Source organism: Uloborus diversus, chromosome 5 (assembly GCF_026930045.1).
Source record: "Uloborus diversus isolate 005 chromosome 5, Udiv.v.3.1, whole genome shotgun sequence".
NCBI classification, from domain to species: Eukaryota; Metazoa; Arthropoda; class Arachnida; order Araneae; family Uloboridae; genus Uloborus; species Uloborus diversus.
Genome location: NC_072735.1, coordinates 176,660,873 through 176,684,143, shown reverse-complemented (window position 1 = coordinate 176,684,143; position 23,271 = coordinate 176,660,873). Strand labels below are relative to the sequence as shown.

At 32.4% G+C, this 23,271-nt stretch overlaps 1 protein-coding gene across 1 annotated transcript in view; it reads left to right on the top strand.

The window, feature by feature from the left end:
* Positions 1 to 16,492, top strand: part of LOC129223372 (syndetin-like) — a 52,526-nt gene extending 36,034 nt beyond the window's left edge. The window contains exons 21-26 of the mRNA XM_054857952.1: positions 5,884 to 5,981; positions 6,906 to 7,002; positions 8,861 to 9,019; positions 10,368 to 10,489; positions 13,459 to 13,648; positions 15,251 to 16,492. Coding sequence (XP_054713927.1) covers positions 5,884 to 5,981; positions 6,906 to 7,002; positions 8,861 to 9,019; positions 10,368 to 10,489; positions 13,459 to 13,648; positions 15,251 to 15,364 — 780 coding nt within the window. The 3' untranslated portion in view covers positions 15,365 to 16,492. The remainder of the gene's footprint in view (positions 1 to 5,883; positions 5,982 to 6,905; positions 7,003 to 8,860; positions 9,020 to 10,367; positions 10,490 to 13,458; positions 13,649 to 15,250) is intronic.
* The last annotated feature ends 6,779 nt before the right edge of the window (positions 16,493 to 23,271 follow it).

Sequence of the window (23,271 nt, the reverse complement as noted above, 5' to 3'; positions counted from 1 at the left end):
GCCAGCGCGGAACCCGTAGCAAGTGTTTCCAAGGGGCCCTTCGTTTTCGAATGATATAGTAAACAATATAGCACTTCTTCATGGAGACGGGAGGTGTACTTATAACATGCATGAATACATAAATGTGAATTTAGTTTTAGAGCAATACGATGGTTATGATCTCCTTCTATTACCCCTCGTCTTCCCGTTACTACACGTTTTTAACTTTTAATTCCAAAAACGCAAATTTTTGGATGATATAAAGAGAGGGGAGTCCATGGACTTTCCCCCGGAAAATTTTTGATATTTCAATTCTAAAAATTCAATTCTAACCCCCTATTTCAACCCCTGATCATATTAGGAAGAGAAGATTCGGAGGTCATTTTTTGGAGAAACTGAAGCCAAAGAACGTAATTGCTTCCCATCTTAGGTAAGATCAAAGGAAAAAATTTGGGTTCACAGCGACTCTCAGGCAGTTTTTTAAAATTTAAGTCTTAAATAAAACTGTAGGTTATCCTTAATGATGTTGTAGAAATAGGAAAGAGTGGTGTTCAAGGAGGTCCCATTGGAAAATTTTTGAATTTATTATGTGTTATTAATCTAAAAACACAATTTTAAGCAAAAATTCTCGAAATTATATACTCTGAAATGGTATTTTTTTACGTTATTTGGTGATTTTGGGGCGGAGTTCACGAAAGCCATCCCCTGGAAATTTCTCGAAAGTGAAGTTGTGAAAACGTGATAGATAGTAGGCCATTGCTGGTTACGTTTCGGTATGGGATGGGATTCAGGCACTCTCCGAGGCAACCCGGAAAGTTTTCGCAGTTAAAGTCTTAAAAGTACATTTTAGACCACTGTTAACAATGTTGGAGGGGGGGGGGGGTATACTTACATTGAAATTTTTCGAAATTATAGTCCAAAATACGCATTTGCAGGCCAGCTTATTAGACGATGTTGTAGGATGGGATCGGGCTTACACCTATGGAAATTTTTCGAAACTGAAGTTCTAGATAGCAGTTTTAGCGGGTTTTCGATTATGTTAAACAATTTTCTTCCTGAAATTTTCTGAATTTCTAGTTCGAATAAAGAAAGTTTTCAGTTACCTTTGGTGATGCAAAAGAAAGGGGTTAGGTTCGGTTCATGGGTGGCAGCTTTTTAGTTCCCTCCCACTCAGAGGAAAAAATTATAAACGATATTTAAAGTCTTTCTTCTACATATAATTATTTTAGTTCATCAAAAAATAATATTCTCATTACAATTCATTTATTTCGCTCATCATTAGTGTGAAGTCTCAGAATCTTTTTCTTTTCTTCCATCATGATCTCTTAATTTTGCTCATTGTTGTTTACAGTGCCGGATTTACGGGCTCGTGTCACGGGCGGAAAATTTTGAGGGTGATAAATTCACATGAAGTTGAGTAACCAAAGAGAGTTTAGGATGACCTTTTCGGGACTCCAATTTTGAAAGTTTTAAGAAGAAAGTTACTTTTAAACAATTTCTGGATGTAAACCCTTTCTCCTTTCTTGTCTAACATCACCAAAGAAAGCCTTAAAATGTGGTTTTAGGATTTGTGCTTTAAGAATTTCAGCATCCTCTCTCTCTCTCTTGCTATCAACAAAAATTGCTTAAATTTGAGTTTTTAGAGCCTAAATTCCGAAAAATTCCGGAGAAAGAACTTAAACCATCTCGATTTCAAAATTTCAAAAAAGTTCCAAAGGAGAATACCCATTTACTTCCTTAGCTTCTCAACATTCGGGGGAAAAGCTCCAAAGCATCACTCTTTACCTAAAGTTAGAACTAAAGATGGCCTGTGTCCTGAAGATTTTAGTTTCTAACATTTTGCTTAGCAAACCCGTATCCCACCCCCCACCCGATAACGTCTCCAGTGATAATCTAAAACCACGGTTTGAAACTTGAAGTCAGAATTGTTTCTGGGGGAGTTCAGATCCTCATCCCTTTCTCTAATCTTCCCACGTAGCTTGAAAATATGTTTTCAGCTATACCATGGGTCGATCCCTCAAACCCAACCCTCCCAAAAATATCCTGAAATTGACTTCAGTTTTGAGCACAATTTCAGGAAAGAACCCCTTCCCCTTTCCTCTATTGTTATGAAACAACCAAAACTTTCTTTTTTTTAGGCTTGAATAGTTGAAAGTTTGAGGACCCTAACTCCCTTAAATTTCCTAAGATATCTTAAAATTGACTTCATTTTGAAAAAAGAAAAAAAAAAAAATCCAAAGAAAACCCAATTCTCCGTTCTCCAAACTTTGCCTAAAATTGTAATTTTTCGGCCAGTTTTGAAACTTTTCTGACCCAACAAAGCTTTTTCTCCTTCCACTAAGAAAGATCAACTAAAATTGGGTTTTTAAGACTTCAATTGGGAGAAATTTCTGGAAAGCAATCTATGGGAAAAATAAGATTTTTAATTTACCTGAGCATTTATTTCAAATCTCACACACATTTTTACTTACACTTTATCACATTTTTATCTATTTCAAACAAATCTAAGGAAGTTCTTCTGCCTTTATATAGGAGTTTAGTAAGACCTCATTTGGAGTACGCTGTTCAGTTTTGGTCGCCTTATCTGAAGAAAGATATTTTTGTATTGGAAAGGGTTCAAAGAAGGGTAACTAAATTAGTAAGGGGACTCTCAGATTTAGATTATGATACCAGACTTAATAGGCTTAACATGTACAGCCTGGAGCAAAGGAGAGTCAGAGGGGACATGATTCAGTTATTTAAATTTATCAAAATGAAAGATGTAAATGGATTAAATTTTTGCGGGGAAAGCAGGACAAGGGGTCATTGTTTTAAGCTATTTAAATCTCAGGCTAACTTGGAAATCAGGAAAAACTACTACTTTAGCAGGGCCGTGGGCACTTGGAATAGCTTACCGGAAGAGGCGGTAATGAGCAAGGGAGTGGATAGCTTTAAGAGGGCCATTGATCTTCATTGGGGACTAATTAATTGACTAGGACCAGCCTAGCTGGGCCCAGAGCCTGTTGCTGGTCATCACATTTGTATTTGTATTTAGAAAAGCTAAATCTAAATAAAAAGAGAAAGATAGGGAGAAATTTAAACGGGTTAAAGTACGGAAAGTAGTTTTTTTTTTCTGGAATTTTTACTCATGGTGCAGGGCCCCAGAAGCACGGGGCCCGTAGCATTTGCTACTTCTGCTCTATGGATAATCCGGCCCTGTATGTACCTATGTATGTACATATGTATGTATGTCCAAGTTACTTCTTCCGAACGCCAATGAACTGACTGACCATCAAACCAGGTATTGACAGATTCCTAATTCTCCCGTCTTTATGTTTGGCTATTTAACATAATCCTCTGATAAAAATTAGCGGAGATATCAAATAAACACTATTAATTATGATGCTTAGATTTCAACATAAAATCACTATTTTTCGAAGGCTTTCCTCCATTCAAATTATTATTCAGCACTTCATATCAACATTCTGCTACAGTGCTTTTATTAAAATTTGTAGCATGAAGAAAATCATTGAGAAGAAAGATGTGTTGCCGTTTTTTTCTCGAATATGAAGAAATAAAATTGTGGGTTTTGTTTTGAGGCTTTTCCTATAATCGGGAGATTTAACATGTTTCCTTTTTGATTATTTTTCTGCAATCTGCCGCAAAATTTTACTGTTTTTTTTTTGTTTAAGCCTGAGTGTTGAACATGCGTCACTTGACGTAACTTTTATTTTCAAGGTGGACCATGCAAAGCCGGGCAATGCAAATAGTCTTAGATTTTAAAGAGTGCAGATATTGTCGGCCCCACTTAATCCAATATAGTCAGTTCCAAGAAATATTATTTGATATAGCGAGGTATTTGGTTCAGCGGGGAAATATTATTCATTCAATAATCTATTTTTATAAAAATTAATATTTATTTGTGTGTGTTTGTGTGTATGTTCCTGACAGAAATCCAGTTTAAGTCAGATTAATTCCAAATTTGGCACAGAGGTCCTTAGGTTCTCATAAATTCCCTAATATGGGGGTGAAAAAATGCTTGCACCTACTAACATTATATGACCATCGAAAGCGCTGATTTTTCTGCTCTAAATGGCATCTGTTCGAAATTTCTAATTTGAATAAAAAATGAGTTATAAGCTATTTGTTCTCACTTTCAAAGGCTTTCCTCAACCCAATTCAGTATTTAGTGCATCATCTCAACTATCTGTCGATAGCTACAATTGTGTATCCTTTCTGCTTTTTGTGTGACCGTTCAAGGCTTTTCTCAAGTCAAATATTGAATTAACGTTTTTTCAATGAGATTGGAAAATAATAAATGCATTTGGCTAATTATTTTCAATTTTAATGGCTTTCTTATTTATTTGCACTGATTGGATACTTACTTTTTTTCTATCGCCCAGGAATCTCTTCAAAAGATTTTCAAAAAGATTTCAATGGCTGAGACCATCAGCATTTTTTAACTTTCACTGTTTTTGAAGCCCAAGACTATGCAATATTGTTTCTTGGCTTTCACGATATAACCAATATATTGCCAGGAAGAAAACCTTTAAACTTTTGTTAATTAGTAAAATTTTCCGCCAACTAAATTCGGCCAATCCTTAGATGGCCCAAAAATTTCCATTAATTTGTCTTTTTGCACAATTACAAACGGTCTCCAAATTTTAATACTTATATGAGAAACATTTCACATGAAAGTCTTTAGCATCATTTTACAGTCACCAAAAGTATCCCTGGATTAGGCGACAATATCACTTTGACGAAAATTAGTGACATACATTTTTCCAAGTAAAAAGGGGGAGCATTATCCAAGGTATCCCAGCACGATTACCACAAATTTTGCAACATTTTAAATCATGCCAAGAAGCCACAATAATTGAAGTTTCCTATAACTTACGCAAGTAGAGGGAGATTATGGGTGGGGCTACATTTTTTTTAAACAGTTTGTACTTCAACAGCCATGTGGAGAAGGTTTCAGACTTTATGTTCAAAAGTGAAGTTTAATTTCCTATTTTGGAAATGTTACAAATTTGTATATGCTTAAATGTCAATCTTCCGTCCCCCTCTAAATGAATACTATTTTGATCTTTATATTTATTGTCATCTACGTTTTAATGTCAAGGATGTAGCTCTTTTTTTAATCACATCAAAGCTGTGTTTTGGGTTCTTTCAGTTAAAAAAGAACAAATGGAATTAGCTATTGTTTCTCATAAGTATTACTGACTCAGACAAGAACGGGTATTTTTGTTGATTTTTCTGTGCTATTTAAGTTTTTTGAGGGTTTGTATCTAGAAGGCGGAGTGAATGCAATTTTTTGCGCCCATGTAAATATAGAGTAACAGCCCATGAATGCCAGACTTACGTCATAGTATAAAAGCCCAAAATTTTTCTGCGTACGGGCATTACAGAACATAAGAAAAGTTCGCTATAATTTAAGCTGAGGCGTGCTGGCTTTGGCAGGAATTTATATCTTCGATTAAATTCCAGACTTGAACTATGCGAGTACTTTGGGGAGGAGTGTTCCCCCACCCCCTGGCTCCTTCGCTGTCTAGGCCGTTGTATTTTCTAACAATATATAATATTCCTGTAAATTCTTGAAACCATCAAAATCTGAGATCATCAATGTTTTCTGATGATAATCATTTTTTTTTTTCAGAAAAAAGCAAACCCTGTCATTTTATTAATGATCAAGGATGCCTCTTTATTATAAGTTTAATACAAGTGTGTTCTCCCCCCCCCCTTTTTTTCCTCCCCAAATTGTCTTGGGTAAAGTAAAATTTAAATAAATATTTATTACAAATCAAAATCAGCAGGCAAAACTGTTTTTATGATAGCAGTTAATGCTCATAATCTGGAAGTTGTTGAATAGCTAAATGATGTGTAAAGAGATTTGTGTTAATCCAAATCATTTTACGTCACTTTTAGGATAAAATCCCTCCTCCTAGTTTGTCTAGTGCAGTGAACTTGAGAAAAGTGGAAGATTTGTATGGTTTAGCTGAAAGAGTTGCAGCAGCAGAATCATTGTAAGTGTTCAGTTTTGAAATTAATGATGTTAAAAATTAGGTATCTCATGTTTTCTCTATGGTAGCTCTTTTAATATTGTGTTGCTCTGCATCAGCCAGCATGCAGCAAAATTTAGGGTTTACCGGGTCTTCAATAACCCTTCCCTAGTCCTTTTCAGAATGCCGAAAAAAACCAAGTTAGAAAAAGAAAATTATTTAAGAAAATAAATATTTGTTTAGCAAAAAATAATGTCAGTTCTATAAATTCTGTCATTTATAAATCATATCCAATCTTTCTTTTAATTCATTGAAGCGGTGTTGTACTCCATGCTTCAATTATACCACCAATGCATTCCTGGTTTCAGTATTTGTAGGAAGAGGCTCAGCATCTAGGTATTTATATTCTGACTCATCAGTTTCATCATTTGTCTGTATTTTTACAACAAACTCTCAAACTTATGATAATGTTTGTAGAAGCTTCAACAATATTTTGATCAATTTCTATCCATGACTCGAACTCTTGGAGTGTTAGATCTGAAAGCTTTTCTATCATGTTTTAGTTGGCCGTGTCTTTTTTCTTTTTTTTTTCAAAATCTTAAATTGTTAAAGCAGTTTCTGACTTTCAACAGAAATTCAATTTAGGGATATTGGATAGTGATAATGTTAAATGTTTTAATTATTACATAAAGTGATAATATTAACATACACATAGAGAAAATTAGGGCCGATTTATTTTAATAACAATAGGAGATTGATAATCTAAACTGCAATCATATTAAACAGTGATTAATCTAGTTTTATAACTGCTCCAGTTTTTCATTTTGAGATTCATCTAATCAGGAATATCCTCGTTATTTGCTTTTTTTTTTTTAAATATTATTTTTTTGTGATTAGTGGCATTGGTGTTTAAATAGTGTGCATAATTTTCCCTTTTTCTATTTTCAGAGTATTTTTAGCTGAGCAATTTGAACTACTACATCCTCATCTAGAAATACTCATTCCGCCCACAAAACGAGCTTTTCTGCAACAATTTTGCTCTCAGGTATTTCTTTACCGTGCATTTCTTCTGCTGTATAAATTATCCATACTTCCAAGCAACAAAATGATGATTCCTAATTATAGAGCTGTTCACAACTTGGACAAATCTTAAAGCTATTTTAAAAAAATGAAATAAAATCTGGAAAACTCAAGAAACTTCAGAATTTATTCAAAAGTAAATGAAATGCTGTACTTGTTCCATGCTTTTAAAGATATGTGTTTTATGTTCGGATATTAAACTGATAAATGAAGTGAAGAATTCAAGTTGTGTCTGTTGCTTCAAATCACTACTTAAACTTTATTATATGCATGAAAAAAAGGTGGTCAGAGTTGATATAGCTGCAGAAAAAAATGTTAAAACTCTAACTTTTTTTTACTAAAGTTATTTTTTTTTCAATTGTTTATTTTTTAATGTATCTACAATATTTAGCAAGAATAAAATTATTTTATTTAGTTCTGCCAAATTTTATTTCCATATTGGAAAAAAAATTATGAGATGATTTTTTTAAAAAAGTTTTTACTATACTTTTGACGGGAAAGATTTGTTAATCTTGAAAAAACTACTACTTTGTAAAATCACTGCTGCTTTTTTTTCTTTTTTTTTCAAGCTTAAACTACATTCAATAAATTTTAAAACTTTATTTCTTTTTGTTTCTTTGTTGTTATTATTATAATTATTTCAATGTAGTTTCAAAAAAAATGAAGAAACCCAGTAAAAGTGGGAATTCTTAAAAAAAAAATGAAAAATGAAAAAAGAAAAAAAAAAAGAAAAAAATTGTAAGTGACTGTTCATAAGTGATATCACCTTTTTTTTTTCAACCTCTTTTAATTCCCTCTTCCCCCTCCCTGTGTCACAAACTGTCAAACTTCACTGTACATCCTCTTCTCCCCTTGTCACATGTCATGTTGTTTTCAAAGACATGTTGTCATAAAAAAATGTGTTGTGTCCCGCCTCTTAGTACTCCTTCCCTTCCCCTCATCACAAATTGTCACAATTGCACATAGGGTGGGAGGAGGGTAACGGGATTTCACTGTATCTGATTTGTGGTAATGAGATGTTAGTCATAGCCATGTTGGATGCTGCTATCGTGGGTGATATGAAAAGCCTACTAAATGAAAACTTATGTTTGATCCAAGCACTGCACTAGGATACAGTGCAATATTCATGCAGCAAAGTATTTTCAGCAAGGACGGATCCAGAAATTTCTCAAGGAGGGGGCAAATGTTTTTTTACTTTAGTTCTTACTACGTATCCGATTTACACCTGCTTGGGGGGGGGGGGGGGAGCTCCCACATCATTTTTATTTCAAACAACTAAGGTATGGAGATTTAGCCAATGCGGCCCCCGAACCTATTCTTTTCTTTTCTGTTGGAAGAATTTTCCGAAATTGTGTTTTAGAAGTTCAATTTCATGTTACTTCTGGGATAATGTTTCAAAATTTTCTCTCCCTAATATCATCGAAGGTCATCTAAAATTGTGCTTTTTGAAACTTCAGTTTCGAAAAGTTACTGGACGAAAGTCCACTTAACTCATTCTTTCCCCTAACACTACCTGAGATGCCTACAACCATGTCATTAAGATTTAAATTTTTGAAAATGCACGAGAGAAGGCCTTCAAACTTCTTCTAACTTCACGAAAGATAGTCTAAAATTGCATTTTTGAAACTTCAATTGGGAAAACCCCATTCCTTTCCTTAGCTTCATTAAAGATGCCCTACACTTTTGTTTTTGGACTTCAATTCGGGAAAATTTGTCTGTGCAGGATCCCTCAAGGAAGGGACAATTGCACCCATCTCCCCTCCTTTGTATCGTCCTTGATTGTCACTGCTCGTTTTTTAAATTTTTCCTATCAATACTTTTAGACTGTCAGTCAAGCTGCAGAACTGAGACGTCCCGTCTACATGGCTGTTGCTGCAAAGACCATCGACTACGAGCAAGTGGTGTTCCTCATGGGGTCTGTCAAGTGGGACATCAATGAAATCATGTCTCAACACAGCAGCTATGTTGACATCTTGTTAAGAGTGAGTTTTTTGATGTTCATTGTTCAAAATGAGTATTTTTAATCTTAATTATTTTCTTTTCAAATCAATTATATATTATTTCGCTTAACCAAGTACAAAATTGATTCATACTTTCCTTTGAGGGATCAGTGTCATTAAGTTTTACTGTGTTTACAAATATTTCTTATGGAATCAAGTACTTAGGAGAATCTTTTGTTGCAACTTCAAATAATGACTGAATTACTTTTTTATTTTTGATTTAATAAAAAAAGAAAACAATTACATTTGTTTAAAACAATTTTCTCTATCTATAAATTTGGAGTATGAAATGTTTTTAAAAGGCCCACTATGCATATTGAAACCTTGCACTGAACAATGCAATTTGATAATTATTATTATTTAAGCATTAAAAATGCATATAATAAACTGATTTAATCCGGACACTGTTAAACCGAACTTTGCGTAATCGGGACAACCATTTAGATGTTCATACTGTATAAATGAAAAGCCAACTAGTGCAATAATAGGGTTGCCAACTGCTCCACATTTTGCGGAGTTGCTCCGCCAAAAATAACGAAACTCCATAGCTACGCAAAGAAATTATTTTCCTCTGCATTTCCCGGCCAAGCATTTTCAGTTGATCACGATCCTGAAAAGACTTGATTGCGATATATTTTGTTATTTTATTATGACAGACATGTGAGTATGGCAAATTAAAGTTGTACTCAAAGCATGGAATAATCTTTAAAGCTGTTTTATTACTTTAAAAAAATAATTATTTTTACTCTAGTGCTTAAAATGATTATACTCAAGAACAATTTTAAATAAGTTATTTTAGTATTTTTTATTGATTTTTTACAAGATACTGAGCTGCTCTGCAAAATTTCAAAATGCTCCTCAAAATCACCACAGATGCTTCTCAAATTGTTTCTCCTAGGTTGGCAACCTTGCAATAATGTGTTACTTTTGTAGACCATATTTTGTAATTTTCTCTTGAATTCAAAATACAATTTTTACTGTATACAGTAGTTTGTTTATGTACCTTGGCTCAGTTTTGTTTAATCCATACTTTCATTGATTTGGGTGACCTGATTCCCAATCAGTCTGAATTAATGAGGTTCTACTATACTATTAAAGTTATGATGATGTGTTTCAAAAAACTTTGATAGATCTTAATGTCTAAAAAATACAAACATAGCATTCAATATGTTTTCTTTCCTTTGGGAGTTCAAGTAAAATATGGTCATTTAGATCTTAAATAAAATATTCACCAATTTGTATTTGATGTGTCTTCTGCTGTACTTATATTCTAAAGCAGATTTTCTAGTATATGTTCTCAATGTTTTTTTTTTTTTTTTTTTGTCAAAAGGAACTGCAAGTATTCAGCATGAGGCTGTCAGAGGTTTCAAAACGCATTCCAGTTCCCAAGGAAGCTTACGACCTCTTGTGGGAGCACTGTATAACTTTGGCCAATCATTCCTTTATTGAAGGGTGAGTTATGTACTTTAACCTTGACCAACATTATTTGCTTTCCAGTTACGAGATTATTCGTGTATTTTTGCAACTACCTGACTGAGATAAACAAGACTATGTAGACACAACTTGTCAATTCTCTTAACCATGCCAGTTTAAACGGTTTCGCTCGGTGCTTTTTTTGTATGAGAACTTAAGTCAGAGCAGTTACCTAATAAAATTTATTTAAAATTCCACCAAGGCACCAGACACATAAGCATGGTAGTTGTGTATGAACATGTAAGTGTATTTTTAAGGATGAAAAATTCAAACTAGCAGTGTATTATAAAAATTATAAGGTTTTGCTAAAATTAAGAATCTGCCAGTTTCAAGAAATCCTAGTTGAATGAAGAAAGTAAAAATAAATGGCCTGGGTAATATTAACATTCAGTTGAATTCTATGTGCTGACTTTTAGGAAGAAATGTTATTTGTAATCTTGAGAGCGGGGAGAAAAAGAATTAAGGTTTTGTTAGGGGTTTATGTTAACTTCATAAATCAGCAGATTTTTTCCCCTGAAAGTCAACTACACAAATTGCAAAGTTTAACTTTTTATTGTTAAAATGCATAATCCAGACTGAAAAGTTGTAGAGTTAGACCCATATCTCCTGAACCCATTTCAGTATTTTGCCGAGAGTAAGTACCCGTTAAAAGCTCTATCGCCCCCCCCCCCCCCCCCCGAGTAGTTTAAGAGTCCTGTCAATTCATGATGGAACTAACTAATGATATAAATAAATCCTTTTTAGCCTACTTTCCCACTAAAAGTCATAGAAAGAAGAAAAAAAGCATGAAAGAAGGCTAAAAGTTACTTAAAAATATCACGAAAAAAAAAAGAGTCAAAAATAATTAAATAAATATCGGAAAAATTAAAATTGGAAAGTAGGGTATTGAGATGAGGAACAATGTCTGTCTGTCCCCATCCTTCCCCCCTAATAACTTTTGAGAGAATTGTCCAATTCTAACAATTTTTTTTTGTTCCAAAGATCTTGGCAAGGACACCTCATTCCCATATTTTATTTTTTTAATTTGAGCAATTTTTTGATCAATTTTAAACATTTCAAAAAAACTTAACATTAGCGCCTACAAAGAAATCCAAGGCAAATATAAATTGAATTTATATTTTGAATATAAGGCAAATTTGGTTCAAACAAACTTTGTAGGAAAAAGTGTTTAAAGAAGAACATATATAAAAAATATCTTTATAATTTGAACAATTTTCCGTTCAATTTTGAACAGTTAAAATCCCTTAGCATTAGCGCCTACGGGGAAACTGAAACTCAATATAGATCCCGTACTTAAAGGCGGATTTACTTCTTACAAATTTTGTTGGAAATAGCTCTTGATGATTAACTTCCTACTCCCACTCCTGAAATTTAATGGCACTCAACTCTAACTCCTGTACCCGAAAATTAGTCAGGCTCCGACCGTAAAAATTTGGACATGAAAGGAAAATGACTGAATCTGACTCTTTGAATTTCAAAGTCTGACTCCGGCTCTGACTCTTTTATCTTGAAATAAATCCGAATCCGCAGACATTGGGCAGAATTGCGGACTTTGTGAAATGACCGATTCCGATTCCAAGTCTTTGAATTAAAAAACGTTTGCTCTTATACCCCAAAATGAGATTGACTCCGACCCGCAGTCATGGTTTTTAATGCGAAATGATTATTGTTGATATGATTTGTTTTTATTTTCAATCTAAAGTTTTAATTTATGTATTCAGTTTTCGGCGGAGAAATTCAGAGTCCTTTATATTTTAACATAAACATTAGCACATAGACGTTTTTTTTTTGATAATTAACATTATTTCTTTAAGTTCGCATTTTATTGCTATTTATTGTTTTTTTTTATTTTTTAATTTAAGTACATTTATTCTTTTTTGTATTTTTTTTTTTTTTTTTTTTTTGTCAACAGTGGAAAAACACAATTTTTTTTGATATAATGTGTTTATTTTGTTGAGCTTATTATTTTTAATTCTTTTTGAAAGCAAATAAAGATTTTTTTAATGAAAAATAATATCTTAGCTGCTTTGTTTAAATGGTGCTACTATTTTTTTTATGCATCTGTTTTTTTAGATGAGCAAGGCATATTTTATTTCTTGAAATCAGTTTAAATATTAATAAGTTATGTTTGAAAAAATTTGCAATTTTAGCTAATTTTAAGAATGCTAATTAGATAAAAGTCGATATTGATGTACGGGAATTAGGCTCATTTAGTTCTGGACGGAACTTCTTATTGATATTCTGTCTAACTATGTTGTATTTAATATTCCTGTTGAAACCAAAACTAAATGTGTGTTGAATGTTTTAGTTTAATACACTGTTTTGTACACAGAAACTTTTATTTTCAATGTAACTGTATGGTATTAAAGAAATGTTGTCATAACTCTTGAACATTTATCTTGTCTTTGTTGTGTACATTTTGTTACACGTTTTTGGAAAATGATTTTGCTAAACATTATTATTATTTTTTTTTATTGTATTCAGTTGATGAAAGAGTTACATTGCTCTTGATAGTTTTTTTTTTTTTTTTTGAACTTAATAAGAATAAATTTCTCTCATTTAACCTACATTTGAAACTTATTGATTCTAATATATCCAGAAATTTAATCATTCAATTAAAAAAATAGAGAAGAATGTTTGGAATTCGACTGGGAATTATTTGACTGAATTGAACTTGTTTGATTTTATTTATCTATTTATTCATTTTTCATGTGGTCATACTTGGCTTTCTGTATCTCTTTACATGAAACTTTTATCTGTGTTATTTTTTCCAGCAAAGATTTGTTGATAGTGAAATTCAAAAACATTTAGCTTAAGCTCTAACCATTTGTTTAATTAAATTTCAAATTCAAATTTTTGCAAATCAATAAATAAGTGTAATTTGTTTCGAAGCAGTATGAGACCTTGTGATATCAGTATAAAACCTTGCAATCTAATTTCTCCTGTAGGTTTTCCCAAGCCAAGAAATGCACAAATGGCGGGAGGGCCCTGATGCAGCTAGATTACCAGCAATTTCTCAGCAAGGTCCAACACTTGACCGACCTGAAGTCTCTGCCTGGAAAGGAGCTTGTTGAAAGTTACATCAAAGCATATTACATGCTGGAGCCCAATTTAGAGCACTGGATATGCTCGCACCGGGTAATTATTTTATGCTTGTGTTTCCAATGTTTTTTCGATCTAGAGCTTTTCTGTTTTTTGCCTGCTTAATTGAGCCATCAAGAATAGTTAAATGCATATATATTGCTTTCACTGTGCCGTGCCCGGCATTCACTCCATTACCTTTTTCCCTTAAAAAAAAATGAACATAACAATAAAGAACAGGACATGAAACGTCTTTGTTTGTGGAGTGGCCCATTTTTGACACTTTTTGATAAATTTAAATCTAAAAAGGCAAATGCTCAAATCGCGGCTTTCACTGTACCATGGCTGACATTTACTCCATTACCTTTTTCAATTAAAAAAAACAAAGTGAACAACAATTACGTACAGGACATGAAACGTCTTTATGTGTGGAGTTGCCCATTTTGACACTTTTTGTAAAATTTAAATCTAAAAATGCAAATGCCCAAATGGCGGCTTTCACTGCCTTAGCCGGTATTCACTCCATTACCTTTTTCCCTTTAAAAAAAAAAAAAAAAGAAGAACATAACAATTATGTACAGGACATGAAATGTATTTATATGTGGAGTAGCCTATGTTGACGCTTTTTGTAAAATTTAAATCTAAAAATGCAAATGCCCAAATGGCAGCTTTCACTGCCTTAGCCGGTATTTACTCCATTATCTTTTTCCTTTAAAAAAATGAACATAACAATTATGTACAGGACATGAAACGGTTTATGTGTGGAGTTGCCTATTTTGACGCTTTTTGTAAAATTTAAATCTAAAAATGCAAATACTCAAATTGTGGCTTTCACTGTGCTGTGGCTGGCATTCACTCCATTATCTTTTTTCCCTTTAAAAAAAGTAAAGTTACCCATTTTGACACTTTTTGCAAAATTCAAATCTAAAAATGCAAATGCTCAAATCAACTGTTGTTGAAATGTGTGTACGTATTATTTTTATTAAAGAATTATTTATGAATCAAAACTGCCCTTGAGAGAAAAATCTAATGGGGTTGTTTCCTTCAGTCAAAAGTAGTACTTTTAGTCACTGAAATTGATAGAATAAGCAAAAAAAAAAAAAACATGGACCCAAAAAATTCTTTCATTTTCCCCAACAGTTATTATTTAATTAGTTTTTTAAAATGTCCGATTTTACAAACAAGGTGTGGTCTTGATGACATCACATTTGATGCTCTTTGGCGCATTTTGTACCGCGTTTCCATGTTATGATAATCAAGAAGCGAATTAAAATTGTGCTCTACGCTTGCTATCAACCATATTGTTGCCAATACATGTGAGTAAAGATGCGAATTAAATATTTTGCTCTGTGAATGGCAACACTGAATGGCATATCATCATTTGTGATGTCATCGACAAGAAATGTAAATAATAAAAGCGCACCAATTTAAGTAATTTTTTAAAAATATTTAACTTAAACAAATTATTTAAAAAATGGTTAGATCCTATGTTTTTAAGCATGTTCTTTCAGAAAAAAAAATACTTTTAAACTTTTGGAAACGACCCCGTTGTAATCCTGCATTTGCATGCATAAATTTGCTTCTTATTCTTTTTTTTTCTTTCAAATATCGATCATGTTCTGGTTGAGCTAAAAAGTAAAAAATTCTTTTATTCCACAGGAGTACACAAATCGTCAACTCATAGGGTTGGTGAACTGTATTACACAACTAAATAAAAAAGGAAGACAAAAACTAATTAGCCAAATAGAAGAGGGCGATAAGTTGAAGAGGTGACCAAAGTATAACCTTGACTTATGTAATATAAACATTTTGTGATATGCCAGTAACTGTGTAGTATAAGTTATAACATAGTTTGAAGTAAAAGAAAAAAATAATAATTGTGTAATTAATTCATTGCATATTTTTCTATTTTGTAATAATTGTAAAGAACTCATCATTATAAGATTTTACTCATTAAATTTGTAAGTAAATTCATTTTGTTGTGTTACATACCGTCTTGAACTACTGATAGGATTTGTAAAAATTAATTTTTATTCTATTTATTCAAGCGCAAAAGAAAAATATGAAGTCAAGATAAAAACGTTTAGTACTTAGTAAAAAGTTTTAGAATAGGTGCTGCTTGATCAATGGAAAAGTATGCTGAATAAATTTTTGCATATTCTTTTCATTAAATTTATTTTTCATGACATCAAATAAAAAGCATTGATTTTTACACCTAGTAATTATTATTTTATATTTTTTTAAAAAATTAACAGCGTTTGTCCATCTTTTCTGCTGTCAGAAAAGTTTATGTGTGACTGTCTAGATTATCTTGCATTAAGTTTCTGTTGTGCATAACAAAACAGGTGATTATTAAGCTCAATTGTTAAACTAGTTGAACTGCTTGCGGCTTGAAATAAATGTTTCAAGTTGTTAAATTGAACAGATTTTTTTTCTTTTTTGCAATGTAGAAAAATATTTATAGACATTCGAACCTCGTCAGTTTGGTTTTTGGATTACTCGACTTTCCAGGTAACTTGAGACATATGTTTTCCATGTCATCATGCTGTTGTCTCCCAAGAAGTAGGATATAACTGGGGACTACTGTACAGATCAATAGATAACAGATTTAAAAACCCTTAACTGAAAAAAATTCTGAATTTATTAATTTAGAGAGGTATTATTCTTATTTTGTTACTAGCTGCATTGCCCGGCTTTGCATGGTCTTCTAAAATAAAAATGATGGCGAGTGACACATGTTCAACAATCAGGCTTCAATTAGAAAGAAAAAATACTATAAAATATCCCGTCAAAATAATCATTCTGAAAGAAAGAAAACGGCAAATAAAAAAATTCCCGAATAAATTAAACGCAACCCTCCATAAATACACCTAAAATCCTGAAAAAAAGAAAGAAAATAAATTGCCAAATAATAATCAAAAGGGGAAATTTTTACCTCGAAACAAACAAAAATTTTTTTAGTCACAGTCGAGAAAAAAAAGTGGCAATCTTCTGAATTGTTTTATTCACGCTAACTTAAAATGAAATCGCTAATTTAAAATGAGATAGCTCAAATGATAAATTTCCAAAATAAAATTTCTGTTCCTTTAGGCTTGATAATGCTTTTAAATTTTTTCCCGGTGACTTTATTGCCTTGGTTTTTTGGAAATTCAAAGGAATTACTTCAATATCAGGGGTATTTTTCGCAGGCTTTCTAATGAGGCTAAATTTGGACTGATCAGATGATCATTTCGGATAGAAAGAGCCATTTAACTCCATTTTCGGGCCGTGAAATTAAAATCTGAACAGTTCGGTACCTTTTTGGCATTCGAAAATCTCCCTACATTCCTTCCCAGGTGCCCAAGGACCTCCCTGCCAAACTTGGTACAGATCCGATGGAAACTGCGAATTTGTATAGGGACTAGATAAACTCACATATATGCACACATTTTTTGTTTTATTCATGTAGATTATAAAAAAGTATTATTTCATTCTGTTGTAAGTCAATACAGTTTTCCAATTCTTTTATATAAGTGTGAGGGTTCAATCAATACAAGAGGAAGTCAAAGATCATTACTTTTCCTTGGAAAACTTTCTTTAAATATTGCAACTTATGTTGTTGAGGAAGGGTGAAAGGATTTAATTTTTCCTTCCACATTACAACTAAAAAAAATTAATAACATAGATTTGTACTGGTATGTGCATGCATGTTTGAATAAATCTAGTGTAACCAAAGCAGTTCAACTTTCATTTCTGTGCTTTATGTAGAATTTTTTCAAGTGCAATCTGCAAAATGGCTTTATATTTATTTTCAGTACATGATTTTTCTTCTAATTTATTGTATTAAATTCTGAAATAAGAGGAACAAGCAATTACGAGAAAACTTGCAACTATTTTGTTGTAAAGGTGTATGACTTTATTTATTTATAATCCCTATGTATGTGTTTCGTGAAAAATTAAGATGTTAGTGGCCATATTCTTCTATTATAGTCATATTACAAGTGTACAGTTCTTGTATTATAGCAAAACAAATCAAAACTCTGGGAATGATTTTTCAAACCTGTTACGTTCCCTTTTGTTATTTTTTTTAGTGGGACTGAGGTGTAAAAGATTTGTGTGCAGAAGTAAAAGAAAATTAATATTATTAGAGCACAAAAGATTGCAAAATTTTTACATACCTGTAATTAAGGGTTACAAGGATCTTTTCAATTTTTAAAGTTATTCTTTGCTTAAGTTTTAACATGAGATATTTTTGAAAAGGTTATTAGAATGCACCTGTGTGTGGCATGTAATAAAGAAACTCAAATTAATTATCACTTCACAACATCCTTCATGAACATTTATATGCATTGCGCATAAATTTGCTTCTGTTGTGTAGTGGTAATAGTACAAAAATTAGTTGGAGTGAGTGTGTAAATTTGTCAAATCCAAGTCTATAATATGCTTACCCCTAAAGTTATGTGACTGATGATTCAGGAGTATGCAAAGGAACTATTATTAGAAATAACATAAGAATTATAAATCCTGGTTACAATAGCAAAGCAAGGAACTCAGTAAACACAGCTTCTTTATGTTAAAACTATTAATAAAACTTTGTGATTCAATTAACTTTAGTCCTCTTTTAAATTCAGAGTCGGATTTCTGTGCAATTTTTGAGGATTATGTCTCTAGAATCCTCATAAAGATATTGTGTAAAATTAATAAATTTTGAAATGACTGAGCAATTTTATTCTAATTTCTTCAGGAATAATTATCATTGAGCTAATACTTGTTGTTATTTGTTAAAACCTATTTGATTCTTTATTATATAATTGCTCATTTTTGGTTGATTATATTACTCATGTTTTGTGAATTTCATATATTGCTGTTGTCCATACAATCTTAGACACCAGAGCTAATGGCTCTCTGCTCATATCAAAATGTCTTTTGGTCAGCTTTGGTCGCTGCTTATTTCTGTCATCAAATTAGTCACAAAAAATAGCCATAAACCATTAGTATGTTTGGTGCAATAATCATGTGCTAATGGATTTAAGATTTGATTATTAATTGGGCGCTGTAAATTAGCCTTTCGAACTAGCCTCTTTAATGTTCCACCAATCCCTTCGCATGGGCCTTTCCCATGGGACATAGCAAAAAAATGCCACTCTGCTTTTATACCTAAGTCCTCTTCATGGTGGCTGAGGTTAATGAAGTCCTTTCTATTTTTATATTGTGCAGCAAACCTAGCTGAAAAGTAGGTTAATTTTGAAACTGAAGTGTGGTTTGCCTTAATTTTTTTAACAAGGATCTTTGCGATAGTGTAGTGATCCAGGTAATCACTTACAAAGCAAAAACTTTCAGTTGGAACATTTCCAATTTTTTTGACAGTATACAACAAAAGGATGGCGTGTGCATTGAATACCTGACCAGTGATAGGTCTGGATCTCGTCTTGCACAACAGAAGAAAAATTTTCTGAGAAGTCTCCAAGTACCAAAACTTCTACCTCATCCAAGGGTGCCCATATGGGAGGTGGGGGGAGGGGCATTTAGGGGGTAACCCCCCCTTAGAAATTAGAACTTCCTTGCTTTTAGTACTTTAGAACATTTCTTCTTTTGCCATTAACGAATAAGTTATTTTTAAAAATGTTAAATTTTATTAACTCTAATTGGTACTGAAATCGGTTTCTACAGGAAAAATATCCTGTAAAACCATGAGGAAAATATCTGAGCCAGCTCACCCCTTAAAATTTTGCCTATGGGCGCCCATTCCCTTATCCAGAGCGTCTTTTTTTTATTTTAAAAACTCTGCTTGCTTACTGGCAGTGAAATGGTGGCTCTTCAGGTGTTCAAAATTTTTCACAACACTTAACCAAAATTCTTGCAAGGGAAGCACACTTTTCAACAAAAAACTAAGATTAAAAAGTGGAAAAAAAATTGATTTGTTTCAGTGCAATTATTTGAAAATTCAGACCCTTATGTTTGCCAAACACCTTTGAATAACAAAACAACTTTTATTTTGTTAGAAAGCTGGTAAAAAGTTCTTGAAATACCACAAATAAAATAAATTTTATCTGGCCCCCCACATGTATTTTTTTAGCGTTGAAAACTGGATTTTTTTGAAAATTTGCAACTTCGGGGGAGCATATCTCATAAAGTAAGTTTGTTGTCATGAAATTTTTTGTTGTTTCTTTCCTTTTTTCTCTGGTCATTTAAAGCAGTATGTAAAGATGCTAAACACATGTGTTTTTTCTTTATGCTGCTGAGTATTCTCTGTACAGTAGAATCTAGTTTATGTGACCCTGTTCATCCAAATCTCCAGTCAATCTGGATCAAAGTTTTAAAACGGTTTATATTCACACAAAAATTAATTATAAAATTTTGATGGCTGAACTGTAAGTGCACCAAACATTCGCTTTTTATTTTTGAAGTGTTTGATTGAGTAATATAAATGACTAGCTGCTTTGCCCGGTCTACCTTGAAAATAAAAAGTGTGTCAAGTGACGTATATTCAACAATCAGGCGTAAAAAATAAATAAAAAAACATCATGATTTCTCTTCCAAACAATGACGACAGATATTAAAATACTGTTAAGAAATGAAATCCAGAAAGATGGATTTAAAATGCGTGAACACAAAATAAAATACGTTTAAGGAATTAAAATGCGAAAGAAAATGGTTCACAATTTGAAAGGAATCGAAATTTTTTAAACTTGATTTAAAAAGGCTTGTAACTTTTTTTCCTTTCGAGATAAAAGCTCATTTTTTCGACCATAGGTCGAGTTAGATCTGGAGTAAAAAAGGTCCCTTTTTCCAATGGCCTCAAAAAGAAAGCTGTGGGACAATTCCTTCACTTTTTATTGATTTATTTAATGAGGAAAGTAGTACCTAAATTTCAGCTAAGCCTAAAAAAAATCGAGCTAAAAACGCAAATAACTCCGGCTGTAATAAAGTTAGAGCATTGAAACAAATTACGTAGAACGCGGAAAATTCTACCCTTTCTAACGATATGTAATATTAATATATGCAAGTAATTTTTCACCCCCATGTTTGAGAATTTATGTGTAAATTGGACGTAAATTGGAATAAAGAAAGAACTATTTATCGAATTTTATTCGAACTCGTCTGCAAACCTTTTCAGGACTTAAAGGAACAAACTGTGAAAATTTCATCGAAATCGGTCGGGTAGTTCGAGTTTTGCGAGTTCAAACACACAGACGCTTTTTGGGGACTTCATTTTATACTATGTAGAGGTAAAGTGTGGATTGTCCGAAACAATTTTATGCAATTTTGTTACAAATCATTGATTTTTGCTATAATACAAAGTATGTCTGTTTATTTAAGGACTTGTTTTGCTTATTTTTCATACTGACCTGTGTTATCCAGATTTTTGTTGATCCGGATTGCCTTTGGTCTCACTTAGTCTAGATAAATGAGGTTCTACAGTATTATATTTTTTATATTGGTACGAGAAACTTGATCTTTTTACTAATGCTTATTGCCAAACTGGAGTATTTGTTGTTCTTGATCCTTTTAAACTTGAGTTATATCTAAAATATTCAACTCGGCTTTTTTTAGTCCAATTTTTAAAGGCACGATTTGACTATTATACTTCTATGTAAGTTTTTAATGTATATGTCTGTGGCATTTGCTGTTTATTATTATTATTCAATTATGTTGTCATTAAACCTTTTTTCTCAGTGTCACTTTAAATTTATTAGCTCAATGTACATTTTAAATAAAGTGTCAAGTACTAAGCATGTACCCATGTGAAAGGAATAAACTTGCAATTATTATTTTACAGATTTTGTGTCTAAGTTAAATCAATATTACTCTTAACGATGGCACCACTTATTATGGATGCTCTTCATATATTATATTACTCTTTGTTGCTTCAGCAAAAAGTCTTAACCCTTCTTATATTTTCAAACATAGGTGCCAAATATTTAGTGTGAAATCCAAGACTCCCAACTAACAGCTTGGGAGACAATAATACCAATAAAAACCTCTCTACTTAGGCATGAGGAGAAATCCTAAAAGCAGTTAACTTTAAATTGGTATTCCTGTCATAAATCGTGGTATCACATACGGAGCCAATTGTAACATTAATATCCAAGAAATTAAAAGGGTTGAGATTGATACTGATCTTTTTAAGTATTAAGGAATTGTAATAAATATATATATATATATATATATTGTTCACAAAAATTGGAAAAATTAATACATACCGTATTTTCGGCAGTAAGCTCCGAATTGAGATATATTTTCAAGGAAAAATGTTTTTTAATGCGTCCGCCGCACCCAGTGTTATATACCCTGTTCGCACTTCAACATTTGATCCTGGTTACCGCTGATCCGAGTTAAAGTTAACCCATTTCCCTTTTCTCACTGTTCGCATTAGCTACCGCTAATCCGGGTTAAAAATACTCTAGAACCAGGTTTTAAGTGAGAAAACTGACTGGTGTCGAGAGCATTCTAAAGTTTGTTTTGGTTTTGCTTCTCGAAGTTAGCTGCTTAATACGATGCACTCGCTTAATTTGAGAAGTGTTAATTCTTTGGGCAAAAACGACAGTTCATGGAGTATAATGTCTGATGAAGAGTGGGCGAAGAATTTTCGCATCGGGAAAAACTTGATGCTTCCCTGTGCGAAAAACTTATGTTTATTGGCCGCCAGGATACAAATTTTAAATACTGCATACCAGTTGAAAAAAAAAAAAAAAATACCGTTACACTTCATTATTTTTCCCAATAAAGATGTGGAGTTAAGGAGGCTTTAAAAAATAGAATGAAACAGTTTTTTACACATACACTGAATATACACTGTTTTCCTAACACCGGTAAGATATTTTAATATGGACCTGAAACAGTGTGATCATCAAGCATAGCTGCAAGAATTGCATTCATTTGAAATCAATACAAAAGACTTTAAAAAATTATGTGCACTACAGAAAAAATAAGAAAAATAAATTCCTCCTTTTCATGTTATTTCTTTTTTTTTTTTCATTGATAATAAAAAACTAGTTCGAATAAGCGTTTTTGTGTTATGCACGAACAAAAACAAAGAACTAAATAATTAATAGCCCAATTCATAGCGAAAAAAATTAAAAAAAAAAATAACTAAATGCAAAAGTAAGATTAACAACAACCCAACATTAAACAACTTAAAAGCACATTTAGTAATAAAGAAAGCTGGAAAGAAATGAATATTTTTAATTAACAAAACTGTTTGTATACTTTACTGCAAATAAAATTTCCCTACTTTGGGAGGAGACATTGGTTGGTTATGCAGAACGAGAGAAGCGGTCCCTTCTTCTCAATGCCTCGCCAATGTCAAACTCTCTGCCCCAAGTAGCACAAAAAATATGATCAACGTAGAAAGAACTTACATCGACGTTTGAATATCAAACAATAACGGGTGATGGTCTTGATTCAAAAGTCAGTTTTACTGCTTATTTCGTCGTTTGAAATCAATTAATCATTAGTAAAAGCATTTGTATAGTAATATAGTTATTTATATAGAAATCAGAAGCAAAATACAGTGACTCCCGCTACAACGCAGTCCGACTTACGCAAAATGGCTGTAACGCGATTTTTTCCCCCGGTAAAGAATTTTAGACCTAACGCGAATTATCCGCCCGCAACACGAAACTTTTTCGAAGGGAATTGCCGTGTGTAAGTATCGGCTTAGTTATTGGATACTAAAAAAAAATTTCGTTGAATGGACT